General features: G+C 34.7%; 1 protein-coding gene across 1 annotated transcript; it reads left to right on the top strand.

Annotated features, from left to right (window-relative positions):
• Positions 1 to 416: 416 nt before the first annotated feature.
• On the top strand, positions 417 to 19,342 carry LOC136030647 (uncharacterized). The gene is made up of 5 exons (XM_065709717.1): positions 417 to 511; positions 2,797 to 3,005; positions 7,552 to 7,787; positions 15,704 to 15,839; positions 19,214 to 19,342. The coding sequence occupies exons 1-5, from the start codon at positions 463 to 465 to the stop codon at positions 19,340 to 19,342; spliced, it is 759 nt and encodes a 252-aa protein (XP_065565789.1). The 5' UTR covers positions 417 to 462.
• Positions 19,343 to 20,358: the final 1,016 nt, after the last annotated feature.

Genomic DNA, 20,358 nt, shown 5'->3' on the forward strand with positions numbered 1-20,358 from the left:
AAAGTACTTGAAAAAAAAATGGCAACAATATATCCTTTTAAATAGGCTTCAATCAAAAGTATATGTATTGAAATAGGTTATTTTTCTTTACACTAAGTGATTAACTGTACAGCTTAAACTTTAAAGTTCTTCATTCCCATGTTTGGCTATCCATATGAAGGGTTTAGTTTACTTAAGTGAAGGTTTCTCCTTTCACTATGATGAGTTTGGGGCTTTACTTATGCTCTCCTCTACTGGTACGAAAGAGAACTGAAGATACATCTCTTTTCCATACATCTATCTCTAAAAAGGGATAGAATAAGCACAGACTAGAATCTGGATGAAGTTCCTAGGCCCCATATTCTCCCGATCAAAAATCTGCTTCGTGTAACCCTGCGCGATAGAGGGGATGCGCTGAGTTGATGGAGAGCTCCCAGAATGAAGTACCTATTACCTACTGAGAAATTTTAAATACTTAGGAGCATGAATCTGTTGTTATTGTTGTTTTTGTTTAGATCTTTTACTGCTCAAGGTCAGTTAAATAAAATAGTTCCTATTTTAGCACTATGTAATGTTTCGATATTTTAAGCTTTAGCAAATTGCTTTTGTATTCCCTTTTCTAGTGAGATTGTGTAAGTTGCAAAATATACAAAATACTTTTCAAATTATTTTTCGTAGCATGGCTGCTAACTGTGCTAAAATGAAAAATGAACCATTACTTTTAGATTATATCGTAAAAGGTCATTCTAAAAATCTATTTTGTCTGACAAACTTGTGATATATAAAATAGAGAAATAAGCTAGCAGTTAATTACTTATTGGTCTTCCCCTAGTGAGGAGACAGGCTGCTTTCTTTACCTCCTCCAGCCAACGTTGTTGGTCCAAAATTCTCGTTTCTATTGGACTTCACATGATGAAGATAAAAAGTTGAAGTTCATTATTAAGTGTATCACTGCAAATAGAGCTAAAAAAACGAAGCATTATTTAAAATTTTGAGGAAAGCATTGACAACTCCTACGTTTGGCGTGTCAAGTCTGTTCTTGGACGAAATATTTAAAATACAAAGAAACACGAAAATAGACATTGAATTTGGAAATTCTGGCGTGAATTCAATTTCTCCTTCCTGTTAATCCTTTACTGACGCTACAATTACACGTTCCTTATTCAATTAAAATTCCTGAAATATGTAAATTGCGCTATAACATAATTTTATCGTGTTGTTCTTCAGTTTTAAGCCATAGAGTGGCAAATCATAAATTGTATTTAATTAAAATATTCTGACTTGAATTCACTTCCTTTTTCCGGTTTACCTTCACAAATGCCATAATAACTTCATTCCATTCCAGAGTGCTAAAGAATTTCAGGCTTGAGTTCATTTCCTCCTTCCTGTGTATCTTTCCAGACACTAAAATAACTTTTCTTCATTCTAGGTTGACAAATAAGCTATTTTAATTGAACTAAATAATTCTGACATGAATTCAATCCTTCCTTCCTGTTTATCCTTCACATCATTACGCACGTTAAACTAACATGCTTCTTCATTCCATTGTAATTTTACTTTTAGCCATAGATTTATTTATGCAACATTTTTGTTTGCAATTCAATGTTATTTTTTCTGTTTTTTGTTCCATGACTAAATTTTAAGGTATTCAGAGTCATTTGTCATATTTTGTAATTTTGCATACTTCATCCGTACTAAACATGACCACTCCTGGGGGGAGGGCGAATTATCTAATTTTCCTCATTTTCGATATAACTCCTTAATAGAGCATTAATTTTTTAGACCACACTACCGTTCTATGACAAACAAATAAATTTTCAGAATTTCAAGTTTTGATGTTGCTCCTTACTTTCAGTTGAAAAATCTTGTTTTCTATTCAATTTCTTACAGCTTTTTAATTAATGGCGGTAAATCCAGCCCCCCCCTCTGTGGATTATTCCCTTCCTCCACAAAATTATTCCATGGAAAGATCCTCCCACGTAAGCACTGCTGCCAGACCCTCCCCCCCCCAAAAAAAAAGTGTTTATATTTCCTAATAGCAAAAACTATATGTAAACAATGATCAAAGTTCAAAACTTGCAGGCCTTCTCCCGGAGGCTGTGGGGGTCAATTCATCCTAAAAGAGATAGTTACTAGATTTTTCGACTATGCTGAACAAATTGGCTATCTAGAATTTCAATCAGACAATTTTGGGAAAAGAGAGGGGTGGGAGGAGGGCTAGCTGTCCTCTAATATTTTCTGTCACTTGAAAAGGGCACTAGAACTTTTGGTTTACGATAGCATTAGCCCTCCCCTTATCTTCTAGGATCACTGGTTCGATACGATGACCTTTGGAGAAAAAAAAACAACAAAAAAACAAATAAATGTGCATCCGTGATCTTGTTTCTGAAAAACAAAGCAAAAAAAAAAATCCACATTTTTGTATATAGGAACTTGAAATCCTTACAGTATGGTTCTCCGATATGCTAAATCTGATGGTTTGATTTTCATAAGAATGCTTGATGTTTTAATGATATTTCTCCCTTTTTGAAAACTAGGCACATTTTCTCAGGCTCGTACCATTTGATGAATAGCATTAAACTTCATGAATTTTAAACATTTTGAATAAATATCAAAATATGTTTCTTTTGATGGATCTATTATTATCAAGACTCTGTTTCTTACAGTTTTGGTTACTATTAAGACGCATCGCTCCTTGCGTGCAGTTCGTTACCACAATCTGTTTGATTACCACTTCTTTGTATTTGTTATTATCACTTTTTCTAGGTTTTCATTTAATATTAGAGTAAAGTTTTAAAACGATTTTAATAATTTCAGATTTAAAATGCAATCAAACTCTAGAAAACGGAGAAGAAGTTTATATCCCTAGAACCCGAAATCAAGCCTGGTGGAAACCTTTTAATTGTTGGTATCAACTGAAAACCAATTCGTATCAAGCCAAAGATGTCGTTTTCATAATTCGTTTTAGAAAGTTCAAGTGGGGTAATCTACTTAATGCAACCCATTGTGATCATGCTTATCTGCAGGTAATCTACAATACTCCTATTATAATAGTATCTCAAAAATGCTATCTCTATAATAATACTCCTCAGAATCTCCTGATATAGATATATCATACATCATATATAGATATATAGGATACATCATATCATATATATGATATAGATATAGGTAATCTATAATACTCCTGAGAATAAAAAAAAAGCATTGTGTAACGGAGGCAGGTGAATTTTTACGCCATTTTCCTCCTCCTTTCATCTTCGCTTTTTCGTAGAAATTTAGAGAATATGATATTTAACAAAATGATGTGTTTTAGTGCTTTATTATTAGAAACGACAAACAACTTCATGACGGAATAATACTCAATCCTTATAATGACGTCAGTCAACAAACATGACGTCAGTCGAAACACAAACATGACGTCAGTCAACAGACAAACAACTTATTTATATATATATATAGATACTAGCTGTTATATATAGATACTAGCTACAACCCAACACCTAGTTGGTGGGGCGCTTCGCGCCCCCCAAGCCCCCCCCCACGCGCTTAAGTCGTTACGCGCCATATTAGTTACGCGCCATTGTAGTTGTGTCCCTGTGTCCCACATGTGAATATATATATATATATATATATATATATATATATATATATATATATATATATATAACTACGTAATGCGAATGTACAACATTCTTTGCTGTCCCATTGTCTGTACATATAAATAGATTGTCAGGTTTACCGACTCTTGAACATGCAACATATAATTGTCCATGGGAAAAACAATCTGTATTCAGATCTATACCTCATTATTCTAATGATTGCCCTTGAGTTTGTTGATGGTGATTGCTAATCGAACATTCCCTGTGTCCCTGTCGTCATTTATATATCCCCCTGTGCCCCCCGGCGTCCCCGTTGTTGTGGTTTCCCTGTGTCCCGGTCGTCATTTGTGTCCCGGCGTCCCAGTCTGTAATTTCTCTTTGAGTGTCGCGGTCGTCATTTATATTCCCTGTGTCGCGGTGTCCCGGTCGTCATTTTTGTCTCGGTCGTCATTTGTGTTCCGGTGTCCCGGTCTGTAATTTCTCTTTGAGTGTCCTGGTCGTCATTTATATTCCCTGTATCCCGGTCGTCATTTGTGTCCCGGCGTCCCAGTCTGTAATTTCTCTTTGAGTGTCGCGGTCGTCATTTATATTCCCTGTGTCGCGGTGTCCCAGTCGTCATTCCGGTCGTCATTTGTCTCGGTCGTCATTTCTCTTTGAGTTCCTGGTCGTCATTTATATTCCCTGTCCCGGTCGTCATTTGTGTCCCGATGTCCCGGTGTGTAGTTTCGTCAATCAACAAACATGACGTCAGTCGACACACAAACATGACGTTACTCGACACACAGACACACAGACAATTTATTTTTATATATATAGATGTCCCGGTGTCCCGGTCGTCATTTGTGTCCCGATGTCCCGGTGTGTAATTTCGTCAATCAACAAACATGACGTCACTCGACACACACACACACACACACAGACAACTTATTTTTATATATATAGATATATTTATACATACTGTTTCTTTGTTTGTTACAAACAATGTATATTTAAAAAAAATAAAAAAAGAAAACACCAGAAAAACTAAAAACAAAAACTTAAAAAAAAGACCAGAAAAACTAAAAACACAACAACACAGAAACACAAAAAAAAGATAAACAGAAAAACCAAAATTATAACAGAAAAAGAAAACACCAGAAAAACTAAAAAAAAAAACAGAAAAAAATAAAACAAAACAGAACAAAAATAAAGCAAAAAAAAAAAAAAAAAAAAACACCAGAAAAAAACTATACGCAGTTTAGCACCTTGCATACGTATTTGCTGGGGCGCACAGCGCCTCAGCAACACTTCGCAACTGTGTGCCCCCACAACAACTTTTGACACAATTTGATATCAGGGGGGTCGGGGGAGGGGGGTCAGGGTGGTTCAGGGGGAGGTTTGCTTGTGAGGTCTCAGGGGGGTACAGAGGGAGAGGGTCTATGGGGGGTTACAAGGGGTACTAGCTGATTGCCACGTATTGCTGGGGCGCGCAGTGCCACAACAACGCGTGGTAGGGATCAGCTAGTATATTAGTATATGTATATATATATATATATATATAAAACAGGATTATACCTGCAACTTTTTCATTTTCTATAACAAAACAAAATCTTTTTTCTAGTCTCCTACCTAAATCCTTACAACAGAATGAAAAACTAAAACCCTTACAAGTCTAAAACCCAAAACTCAAAGACATAGAACTATTTCGTTTTATTTTAGGCCAAACACTTCCTCAATTTTCTAACACTTCATAATCATACCTTTTTCGATTACAATATGTTACACATTAATATTTTTCTAAATATTTTTCAATTTCCACATGATTTTTTCTTAACCGTTATGCGTTTTCATATGATTTATTATATGATAATCTTCCTTCTGCTATTCTTTTCGCTTCCATACGTAATAATAAAGAACGATACTATGTTCGCTATTGTCATCGTATACATCTCGTCATCTAATTTTAGGTACAAAGCTTTTTCTGAATTAACTTCTACTCTTTTTACATGTAAAACTGGCTGCTAAATTTGTTAAGTCTTACTATATTCCTTCTAATTTTCACATTCAACCATTTAGTGGCATTGCGTCTCTAGTTTTTTATCACATAGCTTACATACTCCATTACCACCACTCATATTCATCTTTACTGTCCACTCTTCCTTGGGTAAAAAATTATGCATAAAAGTACATGTGCTCTTTAACTTTTGCCTGCAAACTTTTTAGCAGTCAGACAATCATTTTGCAACTCATTTGAACCGTAATAACGCAAAGATTTCTATATGTGATGATTTGAGAAATATCGATGACAAGAGATACTTCCTATTTCCCCTTTAACTCTCAACTTACTATAATATCTTTAACAATAGAGGTTTTGTATCATGTTTGAGCCGATATCGTACAACAGTTTCCATATGAGCTACTGAAGCTTCCCATTATCTACCTCCCTGTTCCTCCAACCTCCAATATATTAGCACAAATGTAAGAGGATGGCACCTAATTTAAATCAGAAGCATACAATCATTTTAAATCTGTACGATTAGACAAGTAAAGTTTGTCTTTCACCGCTCCAACAGCCACCTCCTTGAACGTTAAATACTAGTGCAAAACTATAGAAGAAAGCTATGTATAATACACCTTGCTTGAACCCAAATCAAAGAGAGTATTTTTAATCTTTAAGGTTGAAGAACCAAAGTTCAGCGACTGTCTAACTCTGCCTACCACAACGTTTGTAGGTAGCACCTTGTTTGAAACACAATCATGAATACCCTTAGCGATTCCTGAGATATTGCAGACCCTATTGACAACCTGCGTACACATATTTTCTTTTGATTTAGTTCAACAGTTTTTAACAGCCTATGGAAGTTTCTTCTTAATGCCTTAGCCGTTCCTGAGATACTGCAGATATGCCCTTTTGACAATTCGACTGCACATAGTGTCTCTTGATTCAGCTTAACATGCACCAGAACATTTTAACTATAAAAATTTTAGGTTTTCCTATCATATTGTAGGTTATTCCTTTTAATAACTTGGATGCACGTAGAGTCTTTGAGCTTAGTTCAAAAATCACCCTCAATATTCCCTGAAAGTTTCAACTCAATAGTCATGGCTGTGTTGAGATACTGTGGATGTGCCCTTTTCACAAAATGAATCTACGTAGTGTCTTTTGATTTAGTCTAATATCCCTCTTAGTATTCCCTAAAAGTTTCAACTTAATACGCAAGCCGTTTCTGAGATATCACATATACTTTGTTTTTTAAATTTGTATGTATCTAGTAGCTTTTGATGCAATAAAACATATATTTGAAAGTTTCAATTTAGTACTCAATATTGCAGTTATGCTCTTTTTTCAACATGGATGATCATAGTGTCTTTAATTTAGTAGAATACCCTCCCCAGCATTCCATGGAAGTTTCAACTAACTACGCTTAGCCGTTCCTGAGGCGTTGCTGATACGCCCTTTTTACAACCTATAAGTACACAGTATCTTTTGATTTAGTTTACTAGTCACCTCAATATGCATTTAAAGTCTCAATTGTACACACTTAGCCATTATTGAGATACTACAGATACTGCCTTTTGACATCCTTCATGCATTTATTGTCTTTTGATTTAGTCCAACATAATCTTCCACATTCCTTCAAAGTTTCGTGTTAATACCCTTGCTCTTTCTGACACACTGGAAGCTTCCTACAATAAAACCAATATGCAAGTATTGCCCAGCCTGCATAATTTTCTAGCCCTTGTCCCAAAAATTTTGCGGGGCCATTTCATGCCCAGACGCTAAGACAATGTACACAGATGTGGTGAAAAGAAAAAAAAATCATTGAAGCAATATCTCTGTTTACTTAGACAGCTATATTGTGTTGCCTGTGAAACACTGACCTCTTTTTTGCATAATACTATTGTGTCTTTTCTTTGAAAGAGTAGATGGGGAATTCCTGGTTTTGAAAAGATGAAGTTGTTTTTACTGATCTATTAGATTATATTTCAGATTTTGGACGGTAATTCTACTGGATCATATCCTGGTTATTTCTGTGGAGAGATAGAGAGGAGCCATCTATACATATCTGAAAGTAACAATGTCATTCTGCAATTTATGGCTGACAACTTCACAGACCAGACTTACTTCTCATTCGACATAAAAGAAGAGCTTCAGCAACGTCTTCATCCTCGATACGGTCAATTATCAGCTTTATATCCGAATAGACGTGGTCAGCCTATAGCCAAGTATGAAATAATTGGTTGATTTGTATACTGTAAACTTGTTGATCGGGCTAAGAAAATACGTTGCAACGAATTAAACAGCTCAAGTAGAAAACTTCATTCTTTTCTATTTTGTTTGAAATCAATACTCTCTGAGATATTTTTGAACTAGTTTTCAATTTTATCATTTCCAATGCTCTTTTCCAAGAATAATATCTACTTTGGCCTTACATTCTTTTTGGCCCATTTTACTTTCTCCAAAAGGGCACTTTTTCCCAACACGTAAATATATGACTATTTTTGCTCAAGTAGCATGTATTCTGCATATTAACCCACCCCCAATAATTTGATAATTTAGAAAAATGCAAAACTAAATAATGTGCCTACTTTCAGAAAATTTTGGGTTGGATTCATAGGAACTTTAACCTTCAATTAAAATTTTGTTTTTAGAAGACTTAATTTAACCATAGGAACTTACACCCTCAATTAAAATATTGTTTTTAGAAGACTTAATTTAACCTCAGTCTAAGCTTATTCTGAATCTATTTATTTCTGCTTGAAACCGCTGTCTCATCAGTGGTAATAATCCTTAACTCATATTAAACCATATTGAAGTGCTTGAAAATCATCCCTTAACAGTTTTTATGCTCTTTGATTCCATCTACTATTTGAAATTTATTGTTTAACTAATGTGTGCGGTTATTTGTCAGTCGAAAATAGAAGAAAAAAACAAGTAAAAAAATTAAATAAAAAATGGGTGGAAAAATTCATATCAATCTACGCGGTATCCAGTTCAACAGACTACAAAAAGAAGCAGGTAACTTCAGCCAAAATTGTTAGATAATGGCACCTGTTTCAATGTCATTCAAGTAAATAGAAGTTAGCAATATGCCTTTGTACAAATTTAAATATTTAAAGTCTTTAAAGTTGAAGCTGACAACGATAATAAATTCTGGGTCACAATATAAATATGTTAAAAAAAAATGTGTTGAATAAAAGTTTAACTAACATACTTTTCGAATAGAAGCAATCCATTTTTCATTTTTACCAATTTAGTTAAAGATTAAATCTTGAATCTAATCTAGTACCTTCTCCCTTTGAAAACCTGGCTAAATAAAACTTTTCAGAATATTCTGTCAAGATCATTTAAAGCATATTTTAGCGAAGTATGTCACTCACTTTACAAGTTTTTTTTTTGTTTGGTTTTACTAGATATTTTGGGTGAGAGGGGGTCCAATTACAGCTAACCACAAATGACTTTCCATGTCGGCATCCTAAACATCAATCTTGCTTTTAATTTTTTTTAAGTAAATATTGGATTTGTTTTACGAAACGCCATATTGTTTTATCGAGTGAATTAATTTAAAAAACTTTTTTCCACAAAACAAGTTTTTCAAAGAAAATTGAAGAGGTCCATTAAGCCAAGAATGAGCAGAAATAAAGTCAAATAATCCTCCAATCGTAAAACTACCATAAATCACTATCAATAAATAAATGAAACTCAAAACCCACAGAAATTACAATAAATAGCCCAGTCAAACTCAAAACGAGCATAAATTAACATGACCAGGGCTGATAACCCCCATGCCTTCTCAAAACCAGGGCGTAATTTCCGCTTTACTGAAAAAAAAAAAACAAATGACCTTAGATTGTCAGTTTAATTGGCATATACTGACATTTCTTCCTGAATGTTTTAATAATTTTTCATTTGTAAAAAAGAAAGGTGAAAACATTTAAAACATATTCTGTTTTCAGTAAAGCGCAAATGATGTTCCGGTCTTGAGAAGGCATAGGGGTTATCAGCCTTACTTATGTTAATTTTGCTCGTTTTGAGTTTGACTCGGCTATTTATTGTAATTTATGTTTGTTTTGAGTTTCATATATTTAATGAGGGTGATTTGTGGCAGTTTTACACTTGGAAGATTATTTAACTTTATTTCTGATCATTCTTGGCTTAATAGTGCTCTTCGCTTTTCCCTGAAAAACTTTTTTTTGTGGAAAAAATTTCTAAATTAATCTCTGTTCGTTTTTTTATGGAAAAAATAATATTTTATATCTTTTCAGTTTTTTTCTGAAAGAATCCATTGCATGGACCGCTATTTGTATAATGAAAATTTTTTTTTTAGCAATTTTTAATCCTGGCACAGACAGTATTTTTTAATTTGATTTTATACCTTCTGGAGTTGACCTGAAAAACAAAACTTAATATCGTCCCCAAAATATTATACATATAGGTTAAAAAGACAGTGAAGGTGTTTTTAGAAAAAAACGAAATTTTGATATCAAGTATTCAATACCAAAATCAGAGATTAGTGCTCATGGGGGATATCAATATTGATTTTTATGAGTTGAAAAGCGATATTTGAGACCAGTTTCTACTGCTGTTGATTGGGTGTCGCTGCTGTTAATTAATGGGCTCCTGCCGGCATGCAAGGTACCAACAAGAGTTACAGACACATTCACTACTCTTATTGACAATTACTAAATTAAAGATTAAATCATGCAGTGTAATAGTTCAAGATTAATTCAATTACTTTCTTTTAGTGTTAAAGACTATGGTAAAGTGTTAAAACTGGTAAAGACTACTTTTACCGGTTTCTCGAAAAAAAAGGATTTTTTAAAAATCGTCAGTCCGGCTTCAGACCTGGTCATTCAGCAGAAGACGCTCTGGCATCCTACTTATTCATTAACAGAGCACTTGACTCAGGTCTTCTGCCAGCTGCTATATTGATTGACATCAAGAAAGCATTTGACAGTATGGATCATACTATCTCAATGGGAAAGCTACAACATGAGTGAGAAGGATAGCCCTACAATGGTTTGAATCTTACCTTCAAAATAGGTGCATCTACATTGGTGACCACCCGAAGAACGACTCTACTGTAAAATTTGGTGTGCCCCAAGGATCTATCCTCGATCCTCTTTTGTTTTTAGTCCATGTAAATGACCTAACTCGTATCCTTAACCCAAATCATGACGATCCAAAATACTGTAACCTATACTTTGATCTTTGATCAAACATCTGAGGACATTAATAACGAGCAAAATGAACTTATAGCATTCGCTGAAGACACTACAATCACCTGCTGCGGACTCGATATGCCTTTACTCCAGCAGAAGCTTGAAAAGATCATGGAAGAGATCTATCTGTGGATGGATGCCAACAAACTCGTCATCAATGTCGTAAAACCTTGCATCCTATTATTTCCTAGGGTAGGGACATTTCACCCGGAAATAACAGGAATTGTGACGTCTCGTGGAAAGGCTTAACGACCAGCGAATGGATGTGCAAAATATTTAGGAGTAATAGCAGATGAAAACCTTTCCTTCCTTCCTCACATCCATGCTGTAGAATTAAAGCTTTCAAGGAATCTGGGTATCATGAAGAAACTGAAGAACACATTCCCACGTAAAACCCTTACCCTTCTCTACAATGCACTCATTAAACCCCACTTACGGTATTGTGCAATGGTATGGCAGTCGACGTTCAAATCTCACCTGAAAAAACTGGATTCCATCCAAAGAATGCCTTGAAGATCATCAAACACACAGAAGATTATCTCTCGCTGAAATCGCTGTTTAAGCTTTCCTGCCTGGTTTTTGCTTTCAGATTCCTCTCCGGCTTGCTTTCACCACCTTTTAGGAATCTCTGCCGTTTGGCATTCAAACATCAGTGTTAAATCTATAATTCTTTCACCCGTATGTCCACCAGAGCTTATAAATATCATCCGGCTACTGAAGAATGGTATCTCGCCAGGAACAGATGGATCCACAACTAACCTATTTAAAAAAATACTCCCTACAATAGCTGAAGTCCTAGCGCACATCATTAATGTCAGTTTCAAGGAGGGGACATTTCCTCAATGCCTCAAAACAGCTGGAATCATCGTTCTTCACAAAGGAGGAGATCCAAAAAACCCGTAAAATTACAAGCCAATATCTATTCTTTCAGTACTTTCAAAAACTACTGGAAAGATGCATTTACAAAAGACTTGTAAAGTTTTTGATGAGCACTAGATTCTTCACTCCGTCGCAATTCGGATTTCGCAAAAATCACTCCACCGAACACGCCATTTTGGTCATCTCTCAATTTATTCACGGCGCACTGGATAATGGAGAAACAGCGACTTCAATATTTGTTGACATAAAAAAGGCATTTGATACGATATCTCATTTTATTCTGAAGATAAAGTCATATCGATATGGAATAAGAGGTCCTGCAAATACCCTGATAACGTCATAATTAAAAGACAGAAAACGGCATGTAGATTGGGGTGGTTTTATGTTATCCAAAGTGCCACAGTCAAATAATGTGCGTGTCCCTCAAGTTTCTATCTTGGTCCCTCTTCTATTTTTAATTTATATAAATGGCTTCATTCATGCATTAGAGGAGCTTTGATTGAATGTACTCTTTGCTGACGATACAGCGTGTAGCGTAAAAGCTCGCAATGAAAACTCTCTAAAACAAATTCCATCAGATATGAGAACACGACTCATGGGATGGTTTAGCTGAACTGAGATACGACAAAGTTTATTGCATATTCTAGAACCCAGAAAAAGTTTCCACATCTAAGTGAAATCTTGATCGAAAAATATGGCTTGAAAGGAGACAGAGTTAAAACAATACAATACTTAAGAATTACATTGGTTGCAAATTTGTCATTTGAGACCCAAATTGACAACCTTCGTATCAGATGAACAGATATGTTGGGATAATTCGAAACCTTTGTCACCTCCTACAATACCATCCAATGCGTTGCATATATTTTTCTCTTGTCCATTCTTATACAAGCTACTGTGCCATAGTTTATGCGAATACATTCAAAACACATCTTCATCCACTTCAAGTTCTCCAAAATAAAGCCATGCGAACCCTTATGAGTTATCTTCCTGTACCATCATCTATTCCAGATTCTTCTTCAACAAAGAGTACATATAAATACCTAAATACTTTACCTATCACACTTCTTACACCATTTCCTACAGTGTTGTTTGCAGTGAAATATAACGAAAATTTACTTCCATTTCCTTCTTCATAAGTTCGACCTGCTTCCCATGGAATCTACTCACCCCTACTCAACTCGACAAAATTCACTAATTCACCGGCCTCTTGTCAGATATGAGCTATCGCGGTTCTCTTTGAGTTATAGTTTGATAGCAAATAATAATAAATATAAAAATAATATCAAGGGGTTATCTCTGAGTAGTATAAAGAAGACATTTAAAATGTTTGGTAAGTCAATATTAATTATTTTTTTTTTTTTTAGATTGATATTGATGGGTTCACCCATCTTGTCAGTTCCAAAGTTGTCTGTTTTTTCTTTCTTTTTTTGTGATGGTTGTTTGATTGTGAGTTTGAACTGCCGAGTACTATTATTATTATTTTTTTTGGAGAAGGTGATTGTTTTCATTTATAACTCCCGTGCCATTCGTGCTATGCTCTCTGCCGGGAGTAGGTCACACTGACGTTGTGATTATTGTAAAAAAAAAAATCTGGAAAGGTTTCTCCTTTCCAGATTAAATAAATAAGTAATTTCTCCTTCTTCAAATTAAATAAAAAAAACAAGTTTTTTTTAACTGAAAGTAAGGAGCGACATTAAAACTTAAAACGAACAGAAATTACCCCGTATATGAAAGGGGCTGTTCCCTCTTCAACGATTGCTCTTTGCGCTAAAGTTTGACTCTTTCTCTCAACTCTACTTCTTAAAACAGTACAAACTTTAGCGTAAAGACCAGGGCGTTGAAGAGGGAACAGCCCCTTTCATATACGGGGTAATTTCTGTTCGTTTTAAGTTTTAATGTCGCTCCTTACTTTCAGTTAAAAAAAAACTTGTTTTTTTATTTAATTTCTGAACGTTTTTTTAGTTAATCCATGTTTTGATTTTGGCTCTCCGCAGATGAATAATTAAAGCGAAATTTGCATATTTATTTATTTGGCTAAATGGCTTTCCCATAATTTGATCGAATGATTTTGAGAAAAAAGGAGTGGGAGGAGGCCCAGTTGCCCTCCAATTTTTTGGGTACTTAAAAAGGTAATTAGAACTTTTTACGAACGTTTTCATTAGTAAAAGATATACGTAACTTACGAATTAGCTTACGTAACAAACTTCTATATTCGTATGTTTTTATTACGTACATGAGAGGGTTCACCCACTAGTCAGTACCTTGCTCTTTACACTAAAGCTTAAACTTTGTCCCCTGAATCACAAAGGCCGTAGAATAAATAGTTGAAATTACTAAAAATAATGTAGCGTTAAGAGTTAGGTGTTAGGAGGAGGTGAACCCCTTATATGTGTAATATTTTCTGTTTGTTTTAAGTTTTAATGCTACTTCTTACTTCCAGTTGAAAAAAATATTTATACTTATTTTTTCATTGTTTTTTTTTTTAAATAATGCTAGAAAATACTGCGCCCCCTTTATGGGGCGCAGCATTTCCCCCATGACAAATTCCTCCATGGAAAGTTTCCCCCACATAACCCCCTCTTCTCACCCCCTCCCAATCAAAAATCCCCCTGAAAACGTCTGTACACTTCCCAATAACCATTACTATATGCAAACACTGATCAAAATTTGCAACTAGCAGCCTCTCCCACGGGGACTGTGGGGGAGTAAGTCGTCCTCAAAGATATAGTTATAAGGTTTTTCGACTATGCTGAATAAAATGGATATATCAGAATTTTGATCCGACGACTTCGGGAAAAAAATGAGCGTGGGAGGGGGCCTAGGTTCCCTCCAATTTTTTGGTCACTTAAAAATGGCACTAGAACTTTTCATTTCCGTTCGAATGAGCCCTCTCTCAAAATTCTAGGCCCACTGGGTCGATACGATCACTCCTGCGAAAAATAAAAAAAAATAAAAAAAATAAACACGCATCCGTGATTTGTCTTCTGGCAAAAAATACAAAATTCCACATTTTTGTAGATAGGAGCTTGAGATTCATACAGTTGGGTTCTCTGATGCGCTGAATCTGATGGTGTGATTTTCGTTAAGATTCTACAACTTTTAGGGGGTGTTTCCCCCTATTTTCTGAAATAGGACAAATTTTCTCAGGCTCGTAACTTTTGATGGGTAAGGCTAAACTTGATGAAACATATATATTTGAAATCAGCATTAAAATTCAATTCTTTTGATGTAACTATTGGTATCGAAATTCCATTTTTTAGAGTTTCGGCTACTATTGAGCCACGAACTGTTTGACAGGGGCCAAGTATATGCTAAATGATGGTGACTTAATATCGATAGGCATGATGATTAGTCCACTCAAGACTAAAGTCATGATGACGCATAATTCCTAGGAAAACCTCATGATACTTGACCACTCTTCCGTAAAATTGGAAAGTGAATTCAAATATCTTGGTTCAAATTTTGGCCATTATGATGGAATCTATGTGTTATGACCTGGTCTCTTTGGGAAAATCTTGTTCAAAACCGCAAAAAATATTAGGCTTCAATTGTTCTTCCATAATTAAAGAATTTTGACGCCTCTGGCAAGAATGCAATTTTAAGGCTACGATACGGTCATCCTCAATTTTTATCATTAAAGCTCTGTTTCACCTACCCCCACAAACTATGGGATTTTCCCTGAATTTCTCCGGAGAGTCTAACCCCTGTCATACCAACAAGATGTGAAGAAACTATTTTTTCTCTAAAATTGAATTTTGGCTCCATAGAATGTCTTGAATGACAAGACGGTGACAGCATTCAGGCTCTTGTAGGCTAAAGGTTGAAAATTCGTATTAACAAAAAGTCTGTTACTTCGATTTGTAAGTAGCGATGCAAAAGGCTATAAGTGAGAAGATCCATTTCTAATTAAGATTGATGCTAATATTAAAAAAAACTGCAATTAGACAAAAAGATAAGAAAAAGAGATTCACCACAATTTAGCTAGAAGTAATAGTTTTATTATCCCTTTTTTATGTGTATTCATTATTAATTTTCAGTGGCTCTCCATGTGACCGGTTTTTCACTGAATGCCGACTTCAGACATGTTACGTCCAGTCTCCTGCGTTTCCTGGCTTTTATCCAAGAAATTTAAATTGTAAATACCTGATTTCTACTAGACAACCATTCATCAAGGTAAAATATTCTATGTTTATGTCTGATTTGATTCCTATTTTTTACTTTTTTCTCCTTCAGAAAAAATGGGTACTTCTCCCACGCTAAAAATATAGAGATTTTGGATATTGTATTAAATTAAGTTAACTCATCATTTGTTATGCCATCTAACCAATAAGGCAAAAGCCCTGGTGTTTTTTCTGCCTTTTAAATTTGTATGACCACAAAGGAAGTTACATTTGTTGTAGTTACATTGTTTTACATTTGGAAGTTACACAAGGATGGTGCATCACTTTCTCCTTGGCATTAAAAAATTTTACTGCATTTACAGATTCCATAGAAAACTGATGAATCCATAAAAGTTTGTATTAAAGTCTTTAGTCTGCTTTTGGAGAAAATAAAAAGAAACTTGGAACTATTTCAGGCTACATTAGTTTTTTGACGCTTCCCCATGTGCCCAAAATTTTGCCAGTCTCTGATAGATTCGTAACTTACAGGGCAATATATACAGAGTCATCTATACCTGAATAAGGCAAGCATGTTTTGAAAGCTGATTATATACTGAGAAGTGGCATGCGTGTAGATGCCTCTCTTTCGAATTTAAATAACTCTTAGGAATTTAAATAACTTTAACCTTCCTTCCTTTGGCACATGATTGAATATTAAAGATTGGTCTGATACATACAATTTGCATAATCTTGAGGTTCAGTTGCTCTACTTTCTATTTAAATTAAAACGATAAATATCTAATTTGTTCCCCAGAACAAAAATTAAACAGTGCTTCGGTGATAAGCCTTAATCAAAAATTAACTTAAGCTGTTCAGAAATCATAACTAAAGCTGTTTAGGTTAGAAATAAGTTACTGAAGATTATGGATATGATTTTTGAAAAAGGGGAAGTGCCTAGGGGTTGTAGGAAAACCCAAATTAAGAGGATTTGATACCTTAAACATCATTTTGCGAGCCTCAATATCGGCTGACTGTTTCAAAGATAAAGGGTCCATTAGCAAATTCTCGCAGGGGACTACTTATCTTTGCAACTTATTGAGAATTTGTGATTTTATTATTAAATTTAATTGAAAAGACAATGGAACTGTGTCGGCAAAGTTTTCAATCAAAGCAGGTTGCACTAGAGAATATTCGAAGACCTGTCAAATTAATCAAAAGACATTTCTTTTGAGGTGATTTTTGACATTTTCCTAGCAAGTACATTAGAATGTTTTGAGGGACAACCCTTTCCTGAATTTCAAAAAGAAAATTCTGCTCTCTTTGATTGAAAAAACAAAACTTACGCTTCCTAATGATACAGATTTCTCCAAAACTGAATATTTCTACCTTCGTCACAAAACAAGAGAAGTTACAAGTTTTTTTTAAAGATTTCAGGGGAAGTACATGTCGGCTTTTAGTGTTCTGCCGTGTATTTGGATCGCTTGTCCATGCTAAGAGAAGAACAGTGTCAGTTTTGGGAATGGTAGGGGTTGTGTCGGCCAAATTTTTGCCTTTAGTTAATAAATAAGGAGTGCCTGAGCCAACTCTTTAAGCTTAAGTTTTACTTTTGGTCACAATCCTATAAGAAATACTGATTAAACACAAAGGCCGTTGAATTTGAACGAGAAGTGCTTTAAAAGAACTTTAAAATTTTAGTGTAAAGAATGAGGGTCGAGGAAGGGGCAACCCCTGTCATATACGGAATAATTTTTCTTTGTTTTAGGTTTTAATGTTTCTTCTTACTTTCAGTTGAAAAAACTTTTTTTCATTTATTTAATTAAGTAATAGAGTGAAGGACGTTCAATTTTCCCATCTTTTTCTTATCGTCTGAAAGGCTACACTTTGATGAAACTTAGAAAAAAACCAGGTTGAAATTACTTTTTACTTCTTGTTTGCGGAAGGATATAAAGCTTTACAGCATTCAGGCGAGTTTAAGGAGCCTGATTCTTTCCAAGGCTTACAAAAAATAAAAGTAGATATTTTTTGAAAAGGAGTGTTTTAACCCAAATGGTACTATTGTAGGAAGCATCCAATGTCTTGGTGCTTGCAACTAATAACCGGGCATGTCTTTAAATAGAATAAATAAAAAAAACTTTCCAGTTGAAAGTAAGGAGCATCATTACAACTTAAAACGAAAAGATATTATTCTATACATGAGTGGGGTAACCCTTCCTCAGCCCTCACTCTTCCTGATAATGTCTTGAAGCATTTTAAAAATACTTTTTATTCAAAGTCTACGGCTCTTGTGTTTGAATTGTCTTTCTTAAAGAATCAGGACAAAAGTCAAACTTTAGCGTGAAGAGCAAGAACTGAAAAATGGGCAGCCCCGCTCATATACAGAACGATTTCTGTTTGTTTAAATTTTAATGTTGGTCCTTAATTTCAACTGAAAAATTTCTTTTTTCTATAATTTTTTTTATTCTTAATTTCTCACTATTTCCTGACCTTTAAACTTTCCTCCCAACTAAAAAATTCTTATTGGAAAATGCCCTCCCCCCCAAAAAAAACTATGTTTAGTTCTCAATAACAATTCTCTATACACGAACACCAGGCAAATTGTATAGCTTATAGCCGTATCCCCAGGCACTTTGAAGGGTCATATTACTGACAAAGGTATAGTTATTGGACCTTTCAACTCTACTGAATAAAATGGCTGTCTTAAAATTTTGATCCTGATGTCTTTAGGGAAAAAATGGGCGTGGGAATGGTTTAGTTGCCCTCCGGTCTTATTTGTCTCTTAAAAAGGGCACCAAAACTTATGGTTTTTGTTCGAGTGAGCTCGTTCTCCATCTTTTAGAAAAATGGTTTCGGTACGATCACCCTTGGAAAACAAACAAACAAATACGCATCCATGTTTTTGCGAATTCCCCCTTTTATGAAAACTAAGCAAATTTTCTTGGCTCTTAGGTTTTGATGGGTAACATTAAACTTATGGACATATTATATATTTGGAATTAGCACAAAATCTCCATTTTCTTGGTAGGTCTTTTTGTAAATTCCCTTTTTTTTTAAATTGGTCACTATTGGGTCGAATCACTCCATACTTAGAGTTTGTTACCACGAACTGTTTGAAAATTGAGTAGAAGTTACCCATTTATAATTGCTTAGCTATTTTCTGATAAATTTGATTTCTTAGTTTTACTATTTAATTTTGAAGTATTGTGGATAAGACAAAATAAAATCACAATAATTCTTCAGGAAAATAATTCATGGAATCAATCCGATGAAGGCTCCATGGCCTGTGTAAGAGGGGGAAGAAACTTGTGTTATTTCAAGCTTAACTTAGAAAGAAAGAGTTCTGAGATTTTTTTTATCACTCATGAGAATTATAAGATCTGTCATCAAAAATAAATCGTAGATTTCAAGGAAAGTAGATGTCAGCTTTTAGTTTTTTTGCCGTTTGTTCAGACCGCTTGCCTAAACTTTACAAGTTATGAAAAGACCGCCCAATCAAATCTAATTAGTTTGGCCACACCAACTACAAAAGTTTATAATGGACGAGATAGGCTGATTCTTTATGGTATTGAAGCTCTTTAAACCTCTGTATATGAAAGGTGATAAGAGTGAGTTCGGTAATTATGGAGGTGTTAGCGTCGTCTCCGTAGGTAGCAAGCTACTTAGTATGATGATACTTTTTAGACTGAGAGATCCTGTAGATGAAGTTTTAAGACAGTGCGGTTTCAGGAAGGGTAGAGGATGTGCCAGCCAAATTTTTACTCTTGGGTTAATAATTAAGAAGTGCCTGAGTCACCAAATACCTTTAGTCCTCAGTTTTATAGATTACTAGCTGTTGGGGTGGCGCTTCGCGCCACCCCAACACCTAGTTGGTGGGGGCGCTTCGCGCCCCCCCCAAGCCCCCCGCGCGCGTAAGTCGTTACGCGCCATAATAGTTACGCGCCATTGTAGTTGTGTCCCTATGTCCCACCTGTGAATATAGATATATATATATATATATGGTTTTAACTACGTAAAACTTGCGAATATACAACATTCTTTGCTGTCCCATTGTCTTTGCATATAAATAGATTGTCAGGTTATCCCCCTGTTTCCCCCGGTGTCCCCGTTGTAGTTGTGTCCCTGTGTCCCGGTTATTAGTTTTTTCCTTTTTTTTTTTAGTTTTTTATTGGTTTTTACCTTTATTTTAGCTTATTTTTCAGTTTTTTCCTTTTTTTTAGTTTTTTTTTATTTTTTATTTTTTTTAGTTTTTTACATTTTTTTAGTTTTTTTAGTTTTTTTAGTTTTTTAGCTTTTTTACTTTTTTTATTAGTTTTTAGTTTTTTTTTGTAGTTTTTGCCTTTTTTTAGTTTTTTCAGTTTTTTTTTTAGTTTTTTATTGGTTTTTACCTTTATAGTTTTTTTAGTTTTTTAGCTTTTTTATTTTTTTTATTAGTTTTTAGTTTTTTTTGTAGTTTTTGCCTTTTTTTAGTTTTTTCAGTTTTGACGTCACCTAATCCAGTTTTTTCAGGTGACGTCACCTGACACATCCATCCACACATCCACAGACAGACAACTTATTTTTATATATATAGATAAGCAAGTGTCCAATTCAGCTAA

Source organism: Artemia franciscana, chromosome 8 (genome assembly GCF_032884065.1).
Source record: "Artemia franciscana chromosome 8, ASM3288406v1, whole genome shotgun sequence".
Taxonomy (NCBI): Eukaryota; Metazoa; Arthropoda; class Branchiopoda; order Anostraca; family Artemiidae; genus Artemia; species Artemia franciscana.

Coding starts and splice junctions, on each gene's coding strand:
- LOC136030647 (XM_065709717.1), top strand. CDS start 463: ATGAATCTGTTGTTATTGTTGTTTTTGTTTAGATCTTTTACTGCTCAA. Junction 3,006..7,551: donor GTGATCATGCTTATCTGCAG/GTAATCTACAAT, acceptor ATTATATTTCAG/ATTTTGGACGGTAATTCTAC. Junction 7,788..15,703: donor CGTGGTCAGCCTATAGCCAA/GTATGAAATAAT, acceptor ATTAATTTTCAG/TGGCTCTCCATGTGACCGGT.